Source organism: Chelmon rostratus, chromosome 7 (genome assembly GCF_017976325.1).
Source record: "Chelmon rostratus isolate fCheRos1 chromosome 7, fCheRos1.pri, whole genome shotgun sequence".
In the NCBI taxonomy this organism is placed as follows: domain Eukaryota; kingdom Metazoa; phylum Chordata; class Actinopteri; order Chaetodontiformes; family Chaetodontidae; genus Chelmon; species Chelmon rostratus.
The window spans coordinates 18494089-18509156 of NC_055664.1; the positions used below are offsets into that span (position 1 = coordinate 18494089).

Sequence of the window (15068 nt, forward strand, 5' to 3'; positions counted from 1 at the left end):
CGCGGCTGCGATTTGGAAGAGCGATTGTAGATATTCTCTTTTGGGCAGCATCCACTTCTTTGGTATTTCCTGATTTGATCGGAAATACCAGACAGAAAGACGAGAATGTGAAAAATTCTCAGAAGGCCAAGTCATTAGCGTTAATCATCTTCTTCTATTGAGCTTCACAGTCTTTACAACAGGTCTGCGATTAAGCTTTTCAGCTCCTAATCAGTGATCATCTTGCTGTTGCTGAACCGTCTCCTGTCAAGGATTTTCCACTGTTATAAATTATTCTTATCTGGCTGTACTTATTGTAGCTCTCTCTGTCTGACTCTCCTCGCTCACTCTGCTCCCATCTCATTATATGCTCTCCCCTCTGACTGTCTCGGCCACCTGTACGTCCCCTCAGTCTACCTGTCTGTCCGTCTGTTTTTTTTTTTTTTTGCTTTCAGCATTCTCTGATACACCTGCCTGTCTCAGCGTCTGTCCAGGTTGGCATGTGAGAGACACAGTGAAAGTAAAAAAAAAGACTGTACGTACGTGTGTGTGTGTGTGTTTGCCTTTTTTTCCAGCACGTCTGATAAAGGCCCCCGGACTTGAAATGCCACATGCGGAGGTGGTTAATTTTACACAAGGGAGCTTTTTCAAAGTGAACGGACTACTTCTGTCTGCCTCACTTCCACCTACAGTTTTACATCTATACCTCTCCGACGTCTCCTTTCGTGTCTGTCCGTCTATTTGTTCTTTCTGTCTCTGTGACTTTTCCCCTCGTTCTCGCCGTGTTTTTCAATCTTCCTCCATCTGCCCTCCCGCCGACACTCGCTCACACGCACGCATACGTGCGCCTCCTCCATCGCTATTCCTGAGAGGAGTAGACCAGTCTGGCAGCCGGTTGGTTTATGTCCATGAACTCAATGACACCCTCGCTGCCGCTGCATTACACCGCCCTGGCGCTACCAAAGCCAGGTAGCCCCACTGCAGCGAAGATAACAGTAAAAAGCAGCTGTATAGACGAACAAAATGTGTGCATGTGCACACGTAGCTGCCCCCTCCCCTATCACACGCAAATGAATACATGCATCTGTACGTATATTATCTCACATCCCTATTCCTGTGGGTGTCTGCTACAACCGCCTCACCGCCGTCTCTCTGTGCACGTCAGGCTGTTTAAACACTTGCGCTGATATCACAGCGCAGACGACAGCTTGCACACGTGCCACTTGACTGCCCTCGTCGCCTCCCCTCCCCTCTGTTTGTCTTACAGCTGAAGGAGGGAGTCATAGATTGTGCGTGCTCGTATGTGTGTGTGTGTGTGTGTGTGAGATAGAGAGCGTGCCCAAGAGATAGTTGATGTTGTGCATATGCATACATATTACTCATATGGTTGCGTCCTGAATATAAATGCACCGACTGACCTTCCATTCATCTCTGTGGTTGCGTATCCCTCCGTAGATGATGCAGATCTGCTGTCTCATGGTTTGTGGTCAATACTAGCGTGTGTGTGCGCGCGTGCGTATCACAAGCGAGGGAATGAAATGAAGTCTTGGATTACCCTGATGGTACAATCTGTGGAAACATCATCCCATTGGTGTATCATTTCAGAATGACCAGCACAGTGAGTCGGCACTCAGGGCTGCTGGATCAGATCTCGAGCTCACGCAGGTGGGACTGTTTGTTCGACAGGGCTCACGCATGACCATTATTAATACTCTCGTCCCCTCGGCAAGGTGCTTGAGCTCATTAACATCCCTGATATGTCCATCATTCAGTGTTCCTCAAGCAGCTTAAGCAAGAAGAAAAAAACATTTATTGTGATTGAGATACACAGAAAATTTGTGGAGGCACCTGCGATATCCTTGGCTGAAGTAAAAGGGGAAACTTACCCAGCTTCCATTATTCACTGTCATGTGACTTAATGTTTTCTTAATGAGCCATGTCACTATCGTTGATGAGGATGTGCAAAACGTGCATATTACATGTATTTCAACAGAAAACTCTTGAGATCTGACCTTGCTTTGATGCCAGCTAGGAGGTGTGTGGGTTGTGTCCGATTGCAATACTTCTGGTTGTGTAAAATAGATAAATGTATATAATATTGGATGTTCTGTTATGTTACATTTCAACCAAACAATAAGGACTTTAAGTCCACTTGAAATTATAAATCACTTTAGCTTGGCTGAATAGCTGTTGTTGGCAGCTTAACATACAGCCGTAACGCAGCAAATAATAAAGCAATAAATTGGTAGTCATTACCAAAGCACCCACTGGTCACATGTTTTGTGTTCCTGCTGGCACATTGTGTCATCATGTTATTTGAACAAAAATGTGCACTCCTACCGCGGCACACAACCCCTCAGGGTCCATCTCCAACCCCGAGCCTGTGTCATGTGTTCAGCCAGCTGATGGTCAGCAGCTCTCTGTCGAAAGACAGAATAAACTGAAAAAAACAATGTGCCCCGACAAAGCAGTCCCGTACACAGTAAGCTGTCATGTGAGCAGTAAATGCTGTCATCTGCTCTGTTTATAGAGTACGTCCCGCACCCTCTGCTAGCTAGCCGCGGTTCCCCTAGCTCCTAAACCTCTGCTCATCCCCCAAGCTGCGGCGAATGGGCATGCACCATCTCACTGTGAGAAAGACAAAGCAAGAGTCAGAATAATGTTGAAACCGGAGGCTTCTGGGTCAGAACAAGCTGTGGTAAACTGAGAATTCTGATTCATGCCAGACGGTTTCTTGCCTACTGTGACCTCTCTGTGCAATACTCTGGTTTTTTTGTCATCTCTATATTAATCCTGCACTCACTCCTACTGCTAGCCTCTAAACACGGAATAAATCAGACTGAGGGCGATGTTAAAGTTACAGTCTCATCCACAGCCTTTGATAATGCGACATTATCGCTCGCTTATCTTTTTATACTTGTCAGCCGGTCCGTCTGTTTTCGTGGTTTGTTTCGACTGTTGCTGCCTTGTTCTCTAATTTTCAGCGGGATTGTTGATGAATATAGTCCATAAATCTGCTGTCTTCTTCTTTCCAAGAAGCGGTGACGCTAGCTAGCATTTTTTGGCACAGTCGTGCCATTATTGAAAGGCAGGATTCTGCTTGTAAGTGCAACAGGTCAAGCAGCTAAAACAACTTGTGAGATGGCTCTGGCAGTCAGTGTGTGAGTGTGCAGCAATTCACTCATGCATTTGACCAGCACTTTCAAATTATCCTTTGGCTTTGGTTCATATCATCATTTTCTGCGTTTTCAAAGGTATCTTCTCGTTTAGCTTTAGTGCTGCCTTTGTGGAAAAACACACTTTGTGGTCGCCGATTAATATTTTTTGCCTCCGACAAAATCAACACTGCCCCGGGCCGACATCAAGCTGCGGCACGACTGATTTGTGAAAATATGGCTCAAGTGTGAAGTTGGAAAATATGGGTCAAGGAGAACGTGCAGCGGCCAACGAAATGACGGGGGCAAGATCTGTTCACAAAACATTATGAGGATTTTTTTTATACCAGGTGCTCTTGTGCTCCCGGTTCATGTAAGTTATTTTGTGGTTAAAAAAAAATGTATTCTTTGGTTTGATTATGGTATCACAGTTTTGGAGTAAGACCCAGCAGGAGGCATTTTGGTTGAAGACACTTTGCTAAGTGTTTCATATGAGATTAAAGGGGCTGTTTGAATACTCTATATAGCTGAAGTGTTTGCGCTGTCTCTTGCTATTGCACAACTTAATAGCCTCATTAATGGACAGTCTAGTGGTCACTCATGTCAGAGCGTTCATTTAAAACCTGTCCGTCATATGCTTCCCACCACACTGCTGTGACTCCGCAGGCTGGACCTGACACCGTCAACCACATTGTCCTTGCTTTAAACGTGGTTTCTCTAGTTGCCGTGGCGATGATGACCTTGCAGCACATCGCCGTGGTACTGCAGCATAAGGTATTGTGTGAACAAGGAACGAGAAGGGGAGACAGAGGGGGCCGAGACAGTGGGCGAAGAAAACGAGGACAGCTGCTATTAAAAGACGAGCCACGCTCACAAAGTTGTTTGTGTCACATGACACTCGGAGCGCAACTTAGCGGGAGATTTCCGAGAGGAGGGAGGATTTTGGGAGAAAGGGACGGGAAGCAGCGAAGCGTACGCCCCGAAGAGAACAGGTGGGGATCGGTGAAAGGTAAATGAAGAGAGATGAGAAATGTCAAGATGGGATCACAGTGGAGCAGCAGTGCTTTGAGATGGAACAAAAATCTGCTTTTTCGCCACCCTGCTCCTACCTCTGATTCGTCCTCTTTCATACCTGATAGTGCTCACCTTGTTTTCCCCTCTCGCTACCAGACACCAACCCCTGTCTCCCACCAACTTGCACTAATTGCTCCTACTTGGCTCCCATCACTCTTCCTCTAGCCTCTCTCCTTCCCCTGTCACCACCTCTGGTCTCCTTTACTCTGTTTGTCTCCCCCAGCCTGCCTCACCCCCTCCCTTCTTCCTGACGCTCCTATCGGTATAAAGGGCAGCTCAGGTCGTATACAGATGATATCCTGGTCAGCCGGTGATGCGGTGTAATACGAACCATCCAGCATCTGCTTTTTGCTGCTGCAGTCAGCGGCCTTTAACCTCTCGCATTACTGAATTTCCCCTCCCTCCCTCCTTCTCTCTTTTTTTCTGGTTTGCTTTTCAGAAGGTGCAATAATCAGCCATATTTCCCAACATCCTCAGGGAGAAGACATAAAAATTTTTTGGATTCTGAGCCCTCCGCTGAACTGTAACACTTCAGGAATGTCTGAACCGTCGCTTGCTGCTTAAACAGGACCTTTTGGTTACCAGACAGCAACTCCAAGGGCACTTTAACAGATTTAACAGTTTACAGTTTGACCCTCTTGGGGAACAAGAGCAAATTGTTTCCTCTTAATCTCCAGCAAGTTTTGGCCATTGCTCTTTTTGTTTCTCTGTCTATTGTTCTTCAAAGGTCAGCCACAGGAAATCAAACATGGAGGAACCTGCTTTCTGCTTTTCTTTTCTTCATCTCTTTTTTTTCTTCCCTCCTCTGGAAGTCATTCAAGGTGAATAAATAGCTCCCGTCTCTGGCCCCCGTTCGCTCCTCATTCTCTCTCTCTTTCTCCCTCCCTATTGCTCTCAGATGCAGGGCTGAATGTGGCTTGTGTTAACGGTGCGAGAGGCCTTGCCATAAAAGAAAGTGCGATTCCATGTGGCTGGCATGTGCACGTCAGCATGCGCAGCTCAGCGTTAATTTCATCCACAGAAATGAAAAATATTTGTTGACAAACTTTACAAGAGCAAAATAAAAAGTAGCCTTTTTTTATTTGTCACAAAAACGAATATAGATTTTCCTCAGAACACTAAGACTAAAACAAATCGGCTCAGCTAGAACAAACAAAAACACACAAAATGCTGCCTTTGCACGGTCTGCAAACTCATACAAACACATTATCTTTTAAAATGATTTTCAGTTTTTGCACAATTTGCAAACATTCCCGTTCACGTAGCTGTGGAAGTGACTGGGGCTGAACAGCCGGTGATTCCGCACCAGTGGCGTCACTGGGGGGCTAAATCTGTGTTTTTTTTCCTGGAGAGTTGTCATAGCCATGGAGTTGAATCCAGCGATCTGCCAAGCGAGTGGCATCGAAGGATTAGCAAAGGATCATGCGGCCGCCTTTAAACGAGGAGGTGCTTGAACCCTGGTGACACTCTCTGCATTCCACCTGCTTCGTGCGGACCGCATATCAACAGCTGAAGTCAGACATAAGTGACACAAAGAGTTTGGCTGTTTAGACGTTAAAGATGTGTACATATGTGTGTGTGTGTGTGTGTGTGTGTGTGTGTCTGTTGGGGAAGTTGGGGGGTGGGGGGTGCGTAATATCCCCAGCCTTCTCTACCTCCCTCTCCTCTCCAATTTATTACCTTGGCTAGTTGATCTGATGGTGTAATAATATCTCCTGCCTCTGGCTACGGGAAATGGCCACATGCATTATTCACATATGCTAAGATGCTTATTGATGACTCCTTTATTTATATATTTCCTCAATGCCAGAGCCATTCCTCATATTTTTAACCCCTTCGCTTTAATCCTTCCTTTTGACACGAGCCTCGCCTAACGAGCCTCACTCACTCAAATGGGCTGTGCTCGTTGACGGGAATATAGCTCAACCTGGCGCGAGATGCATCGCTGTGGAACTGGGGCTAATAATACACGTAGGTGGAGCCCCTTTTATTACATCTATTTTATCTGCTGTTAAACCATTTGACATGGTTGTTCCCATTCGGGTATCACACAAGCGCTGCATGAAAATTCACAGAAAACATAACTCCTGGGAGAAAACTAGCGTGACATTGCCTAAGGCCTCTTGGGAAAGTTTGTCTAATCTAACATGTGTACATTCTCCAGCTATTAGCTTCCTTTCCATTCATCTAGTCATTGTAAATGGGGCATATTCTCTTTAATGTTGAGTTCAGTGCCACTAGGTTTTATTTCTCTAAACGCAAATTTCCTCTCTGCTGAGGCCTCTGAAATGGCAATGGGACAACTGTGGTGGTCTGTGTTTCTGGCCCAAAATTGGTCCTGTAGGTGTGCAAGTGTGTGCGTGTTGGCATCATTATTTTATTTAGATGTTTTTGCTTTGCAGTCATTTTTATGATAAAGGTCCTTTTTTTGCTTCCGTTTCTTCTTTCCATGACTGTCTGCAAATAGATGCATTCAAAGCACAGGCCCTGTCATCCTGTTCAGCGGAGAGTTTTGTGTTGAGTTGGCTTAATGCATGCAACATACAGTCCGAAGTTTCTAAAATTCATTCATGATCTGTCTGATTTAGAAGCACATAGATGCAAAAACAGTTTGGTTTTGCTTGCAAGGTTGATCCTCCTGCATTTAGCAACAAAATCTAATGTTTGTGTTTACTTTTGGACAGACTCAGGGACAAACATTTAAAAGGATTTCTGTAAAATTGAGGTCTATTTGGGAACCTTTAGGTTGCTCATGCTGCTTTGCCGCAAACGACACTGTTTTGTGTGTTTGTGAATGCCTACAACAAGGGTGGCGAGATCAAAATTACACCATACTGAAAGTTACACCTTAGGCTGCAAGTGAAAGCAGCATGTTAGCAGAGCAGCGTTGCACTAAAAAGTGTCTCACTGAATGTAACTGCTAGTGGATATAGTAAACATTATAATGACACGCACAAATAAACTGTATTTACTTGTGTATTTTCAGGTCTTATTGGCCCAGCTCGCTAAATAATGTCAGCTTTGGCACAATTCTGATCCGGCAGATTTGATTGGTCTATCCCAAATATAATAATAATATAAGAATATCTGTTCTGTCAAACTGGAAAAAATAGCTGCTGGAAAACCTCCTGTGCAGACGAGCCTTTAGCATGACCCACAAACAGAATGGCTGCAAGTATGAAAATAAGACTTCCATTTCGTCTCTTCTAGCGGTAGTGTTTTAAGTGCCAGTTTTCCTGCTTTTATTTGCATGCAAGCAATGCCGTCTACCATCCTATCTGGGCTTTAGCTGTGCAATAGAGAGAAATTTATAGGAGAGGCCAGGGAGTGAGTAAGAATAGGCAATGCAGAGGACTAATTTTGCCACTCCATATTTAATGCACTGGTCTGTATTCTCCCTCCTTACCACAGTCTTCCTGCCAGATACAGTGGGCTACCCTGGCCTCTCGCTTCTTTCCGCACGCACACACACACACACACACACACGCACACACGCACACACACTGCCCAAAATGTCAGCTTCATCCTGAAAAAGTAGTTCACCACAGATGTGACCGGCCCAAATAGGAGAAAAGAGCATGACACATAGGCAATCAATGTTTGACCAAGGGAGTATTTTTACTTCTCTTCTTTTTCTTCCTTCCTCTCTCTCTTTCTTCCTTTTTTATGCTTGTTTCTCTTCAGACCACCATTTTCTTCCCTTTTTTTGCAGCATTAGTGATTGCAGATCTAAACTAATCCTTTGATGCTCTATCACTGTTAAATGTCCGCTGTGTTCAAGGTTATTTTGTGATAAATAGCTGTAAATCACTTGTCTGTTACAGCTTCAGCCTGACTCATTTTCTATTTCAGTTCCCAGAAAGAGAAAATGCCTGAATTTGCTGCATCTACTACATGCAAAACTAGTAGTCTAATAATAATAAGCTGAAAGTTTTTCCAGTCAAGCACAGGCCTTGACGCCTATCCAGCGAGACACATCACATTTTATACTTGCATATTTTTTTAAGTGTCATTTTGATGTGTTCAAATGCTTGTGGGAACTTCTGGCATCCAGCAGCAACCATTCAATGCAAGATGCTACCACGCACAACTTTTTCACATCATTCATCATTGTTGCTGTTTGTCTTTCGGGTTTTATTAGCTAATAAAACAGTTTATGACAATGTTTGGCAGTCGATTGTACACTCTTAGATGTTGGTGTTTCCCACCAGCACATGATAACAGAAAACAGGAAGTGTGAGCCCAGCGGACAGTGCTGGGCATTCAGTTGTGGACTCATGGCCACTGGCAGGCTTCTGAACACAGATCTATGATATACAGCAGCTGCTAAAATGTAAAGAGGAGTTACATATTCCTGAGTCTACAAATTTAAGGTCATGACTGCTGTATGAATAACAGGGCTACCTGAGTAACAGACGAGTTACTCGAAATAAACTCACTTTTAACGTTGCCCACAAACTTCTGTCTGCCTTAGATAGGAATTGTACCAGTGCTTCATGTCAGCATATTCATGAAAACATTACGTCTGAGTGTGGGGGGGACTTGGAGGTGATGTAACCACATGTGGGATGTAGGTTTGAGGACACTCACTGTAAGTGTAGCAGCTGTAGGAGGTTCGGGGGGCTGTCTGTTTTTTCAACATCCGGACGTGAGCAAGAGAGGTCAGAAAGCGTTTGGAAGGAGTGGATTTAAGGAGCGTGCGGGAATGCGTGGAATGAAAGAAAAGTGGGGAGATATGTCACATGCTTTCTCCTTTTCCGTCCCTTTGCTGTTCGTCCAGCCCCTATCTCGCTCGTCTCACCTGGCCGCCTGCCAGCAGTGATGCGGGAACCATCGAGCCAGATGATTTGCCGTTTCCAATCTCACCAGGGACGGCCAGATTGATAACTCACTGATCAATACTTTGAAACTCTTGCTCATTTGTTATTGACGCCTACAAAAACGGTTGCAGTGTTCCATTTCACGACACAGGCTCTTATGATTTTGAAACAAAGATCAGTTGTAATTGTTCTTTGAAATATATTGTAGAGGTTTAGAGTTGAAAATGTTAAAGTCTGTAATAAATCTTTGACATCAAATCCTAAACTGCAGGTAGAATCAGCATAATTAATATTGTAGTTTAGTATTATACATAGATGCATACACAGACTGTGTCTTGATCTCTCTCTTTTCTTCACCGTCTTCCTTTGAAATGAATCGTCTGCGCCTGAATGCGTGAGCTTTACTGTTAGCGATATGGTGTTTGATTTGATTTTCCAGCTGAGAGCCTGCCAGTCTCTGTGAGGGCTACCGTGAGAGAGGATGTGCACGAGAATGACTGGGAAACGTGTTCGAATGAAGCTGTGTGTGCGGATGCAAATGTGTGCCCGAGTGTGTAAACCTCGGCGTGCGTTTGTGTGTGTGTGTGTGTGTGTGTGCGTGAAGCCCTGCTCCACTGACACTCTTCCCTCCTTCTCCACAGAGAGAAGTGCCTTCTTTCGCTGACCCCTTTGGCTGTTTGGCTCCACTGAAGCCGCCTCTGCCTCCGTGCCTGTCCATGTCTGCTGGAGTTGCCAGCCTCGCCAGGAGCCCCAGGACTGCCAGGACTGCCAACCCCGTCCACTGAGCCAGCCTCCGCACCACGGACACCTCCCTCCATCTCCTGCTCTGTCCGTCCGCCAGACCTCTCTCCATCCATGCCACTCAGCCCTCCTCTGTGGAAGTCAACCACTCCTCCTTCCACCGCAGACACAGCCAGATACTGAAGACAGACAGCTTTTATCGGCTGCTGTGAGGGGAAGGAGATCGTCTCTTTTGCTGTCCCCTTCTCCTCCTCATCCTTCTCCTTCTGTCCCTCTTCCTCCTCCTCTCCTCCTCTCCTCCAGCCCTGCGCCTTTTCATCATGGGCCAACTCGATCGATAATGTGTTTTGCCATTCGTCTCATCTGACAGTTCGGCCGAGGAGCGAGGCGATAGAGAGGACTGGCGTGTGTGTGTTGAGTGAGTGAGAACGAGGGAGAGATTACAAAGCAAACCTCTGTGGCCGCCACCAGCCCAGGCCCTGGGTGACAGGTGCTGAAGGATTCCTATTACAGCCACAAACAGACTCTAAGGATGGGCCGCAGGTGGTAGGCGAGTCCCAGGCCTCACGGGCTTCACCTCAGAATCAGACCCTGGGGACAAAACTCTTAAAACCGTCTTTTTCCCATGTCCTTTACCTATTCTTTCTCATCACTTGTCCCAGTGTCATTACAAACATACAGACGCACACATAATTACATTTTCCGGACACCTACTCCTCTCAATCGGCCCCTCCTGCCTGGTTCAAAATGGCGGTGAATGTGACACCGATCCGGGACACGAAGTGGCTGACGCTGGAGGTTTGTCGGGAATTCCAGAGAGGAACGTGTTCACGACCGGACAGCGAGTGCAAGTTCGCCCACCCTGCCAAGAGCTGTCAAGTGGAAAACGGCAGAGTCATTGCCTGTTTTGACTCACTCAAGGTGAGTATGACAAACACCTGTGATGTTCATTCATCACTGCCCCGTCTTCTCTTTTTTCTAGCCTGCAGTGTTGACAAGCATTGTCTGCAGCATCGTAAGAGAAGGTGTAGTTCGTGCACAGGAGATCAGGGTCTTCGTTTTCAAGAACAGTCTAAACAGTGCTGGATTATTGCCACTGCAGATTAAGATTACTGCCATTGAAAAGTAACTTGTTCGAGTACCCCTTTGCGATTCCTTGTGCATGTTGGCCATATTGTCCAGAGGGTATGTGGCCTACTGTACATGTACCTTTGAATGCACTGACTCTACCATCATTGCACAGCCAAGTCTACAGCCCATAATCAGTCACTCTGCAGGCTAACAACAGGAAAAACAGACACAACATCCTCTTTACAACTCTTTAGTAACAATTATGTTGCAAATAAAAATAAAATCAAGAGGGTATCATGGCTCAATGCATAGCTTAACGACTTCATGCAACATGTATTTTTCTATGGGAAAAAAAGCCAAATAACTTGAGGTGCATGAAAGTAGACAGAAATTGATGGTACCCAAGTGTTGTGGAGCTGTGCTTTGCTTGCAGGTGCTTCTTCAGATTTGAAGCAGAGCTCTTCACGGACACTTATCACCCAGGCACAATTTACATTTCACTGGCATGTCTCTATCACCCAAAAATTCAAAATAATGCAAACGCTAGCTCGCCGAACAGAAGACTACGGTGAAATTTCAGCAGTAACAGATTGCTTATTTGAAAATGTAACCAAATGACTGACTACTTGAATTGCAAAACTAACGTGTTGCGTTACTCAGCAGTGAATTTGCTGTGAAGTTAGAAACCGTTTCTTGAGATGAAGCCATGGCAAGCAGATAAATACATTTATGAGAAATATGTAGAAAGAGAGCATGTGCTTGTGCGTGTGTGTGTCTTGGTAAGCTGAGATGAGGCAGTAATCGCATTAACATCTGTGAATGAGACTCAGAGTTTCCTTCACTGGCACATAACTTTAGCGCAGGACCGTCGGTTGGCACATTGCGAGAGTTTCTGTGCGATCGTCACATCAACAGGCTGAATGGGAAATATAGAAGTAGGGCAGCACGCTGTGTGTTTCGTGTTTGTAAGTGAATCTGCGAGTGTATGTCTGTGTGTGTTATTTTGAGGTCATGCAAGCACAGTGGGGTGTTCTCAGAAGGCTCTGTAATTTACTGTCTATTTTTGCCCTGGCACTGGGACAACACACTCCCACCATGCAGCTCCTCTTCCCTCTCTCTCTCTCTCTCTCTCTTTCTCTCTCTATCTCTCTCTCTCTCTGTCTGTCTCAAAAAGAGGGAAGATGGAAAGACGGCGGAAATATGTATTAAAGGATTCATTGCAGGACGCCGCGTATTCATCGTGGCAAGAAACGTTTACCTGATGCTCGAAAGCACAGCTGATTGGAACGTCTATAGCGTCAATAGACTGTGCCTGAGGTGCTTGAGTTTAGTCTGCACAAAAACGTCAACAATACTTCACTGTGAGAATCTGTCACAAGTCCTTTTGTCGTGATGCTGTGTTGAACCGACATCTCCAACAAAATCGGTCTGTATTCCACTGTACAAGAATGTAGGCACTTCCTGGTCTGGACAAAACGCTGCCAGTGATCATAATCTTATCAGTGAATAGGTTTCCTTCAAAATGCATCGAGCAAACGCAGAAGTCATGGGAGGATAGTTAGTGTAGATGATGAGCGCCAAAAGAGCAGGGATTTGAGGCTGGAGACCATTTGAGCTTGTGAGGAGGTTACTGTATGTCAGTTAGATGTAATAGGTAATTAAAAAGTTACGTTACAGTATCGCTGTCTGTGCATAGTAATATGTTATTACACTATTTTTGCGTTACTTTCACCAAATTAACTGCATAAGTACAACTAGCTTTATATTCGGCTATATATTCCAGTTTGTAATAACTACGCTATCACCACTACAGCCTGAGCTTTACCTGGTCTCCATGGCAATGTTAACTTATCTCAAGATTGTTTCCAACAGGAACTTTGCTGACGAGCTTTATCAGATGCGTTTTTCCTACACGCAACAGATGCTCTCATTTAAATCTCTGCAGCTGTCTGCAGCGACTCTGTGCGGGATCGTGTTTCAGCACAGTCTCACAGGCGTAAAAGCAACATGAAACGTTCAGGTTTCAAGTCTTATTTTTTTCACAATACGTGCGTAAATGTGAGGTTGATGCCCAATAAAAAGGAACTGAATAAGAGACACCCACACACACACACACACACCTCTTTCGCGTCAAGTTTGCCGAAAGCTGAAGCTACAGCTACACTGATGGTCCTCATTTCCCATCATGCCGTGCTGGACTGAGTAGTTAGTTGGATTTGCTGTTTTATCTTCCATAATGCAAATTTTGCTTTGTAACATCAGTGTTTGTAATGTGTGTGTTCAGAACATGGTGGTTTATGTTGGTAATTGTCATGTTTGTGCTGGTTTATTGTGAATGAGTGCCAGATTTCATGGCCATCAATCCAATGCTTGTTGTGGTTTCATCCTAAAAAAGTACAATATTCACCAATTCATGGTGATATAGGAAAAGTCAGTGGATCACCAAATCAGAAGTTATTTGTAAGCTTCCTGGCAATCCATCCAATTGCTGAGATATTTCTGTCTGAACCTGAATGTGGTGGACCGACTGACCAACAGAACCAACAGACTGACCAACATCGCCATCTCTAGAAAAATGCTGCTAGCGTGGCTAAAAAGTAAACATCCTGCCGCCTGCTTCAAGTCAGCGTTGACCTTTTCAGTATAAACCAGAACCCTTTCCAGAACCTTAACCAACATAACAATGAATCAATCATGCTTTGTTTGCTGTGAGCTGATATTGTTGTCAAAACAAATGAAAATATGTTTTCGGTGGATGCTTTGCAGATACGTTGAGTCGTGTTTGTCGGATATGCTGTCAACTCACTTCAGCTAAAGAAGAGAAGAGAAGACAATAAAAGTACAATTTTAATGGGCTGTAAGACACACATTTTCCCTTCAGTCATAAACATGTGGCGCACAGTTCAGGACATCCATACGTTGCGTGTGTGCAGCTGGTCACACTTTTAATTTACCAACAACAGTGAGAGTTTGTAAAGGGTCAGCTGTGGCACCATGTGTCATGGCTGACAGCCAAACAGGAACACTGGCTTTCTGTAATATAGTATGTATATATTAGTATATGTATATGAAGACAAGCACATATGCATGGACATATGCAGAATACAAGCCTCGCACACAACACATGTCGAACAAGTCTCACACTGTGGCTATCAGCCTGCTGTCTCATTATTCCAGATGCTGGGAATGTGTTGGATACAGTGATATCAGTCAAGTCAATCTGCCTGTTTTGGCTCAAGTGAGCGCGGTGATTCTGGATTCTAGTGTTCTGTCGACCGTGTCGTGCACATGTCCCGTAATTTGTCCCCTATCTGATTGGCAAGCAGGGTGTTATTCAGCGTAACTGGAGACCAGAGCTGGAAGTCAGTCAAGCCAGTCCAGGCCACAGCTTACCTTGGTTTGTAACTGGGAGCGGAGGGGGTTCTTGTTAAGCCGGGCACTGTGTTATTACAGTTGTGGCCCGCTTGGTTGGAGCTGCGATGGCTTGGGTGGGTTTGTTTGGTACAGGTAAGACAGGAATGAGTGAGGGGGGGGCTGCCAAGGCATTGCACGGATCATGAAAACAGACAGGGGGACTGAGTTGGAGAGGACGAGAGCAGGCGCAGCAGGGAAAGGGCGAGGAAGCGTAGCACTGTGCTCAGAGACCTTCCCTGCTCTCAGTGCCAGGACATTCCATAGTCTACCTCCCTTCCCTGCCTCCGTGACAGAATGATAGATCTGCTTTATCTGCAGATGAATTCATAACACACAGCTAGGCATGGGGAGGGGATAGGGAAGGACAGGCGGGACGATGTGGAGGAAAAAAAGGGGAGTGAAGGGATGGATGTTGGCTTTGCTCTCCGGGACAATTTGGCATACCACCTGCCCTTAATTCCTTTTGAAATGCACGCCGGCAATGGAGGGGAGGGCCTGTAGCTGGAGTAACAGAGTGGCTCTCGCTTGCTTTTTCCATCTTTCTCTTCCGTTCTCTGATTTAATAAATGCACTTTGTTCTGTATCTTTTAAAATAATTCTCCAATTCTTCTTCCACGTCTTCATTTCTCCTCTCCTGTCACAAACTTCATTCAATCATTCGGTGCTATCTCCAGCGAAATAGCTGTTTGTCAGCTGTGAGTGTAGTGGAAAGTTCCATTTGACGGGTGGCGCTAACAGAGGATGGAGCGATAGAGGTGAACGGGAAATGAGTCAGAGGGAGAGACTCCGCAGGATTGGCCGATATCACGGAGAG

The 15068-nt window shown here is 45.3% G+C and overlaps 1 protein-coding gene across 7 annotated transcripts in view; it reads left to right on the plus strand.

Moving 5' to 3' along the window:
• LOC121609706 (muscleblind-like protein 1) overlaps positions 1-15068 on the plus strand; it is a 61691-nt gene that overhangs the window by 9056 nt on the left and 37567 nt on the right. For all 7 annotated transcript variants that reach the window (XM_041941407.1, XM_041941401.1, XM_041941405.1 and 4 more), the window contains exon 2: positions 9670-10690. In XM_041941407.1, the coding sequence (XP_041797341.1) occupies positions 10517-10690 (174 nt within the window). In that variant the 5' untranslated portion in view covers positions 9670-10516. The remainder of the gene's footprint in view (positions 1-9669; positions 10691-15068) is intronic.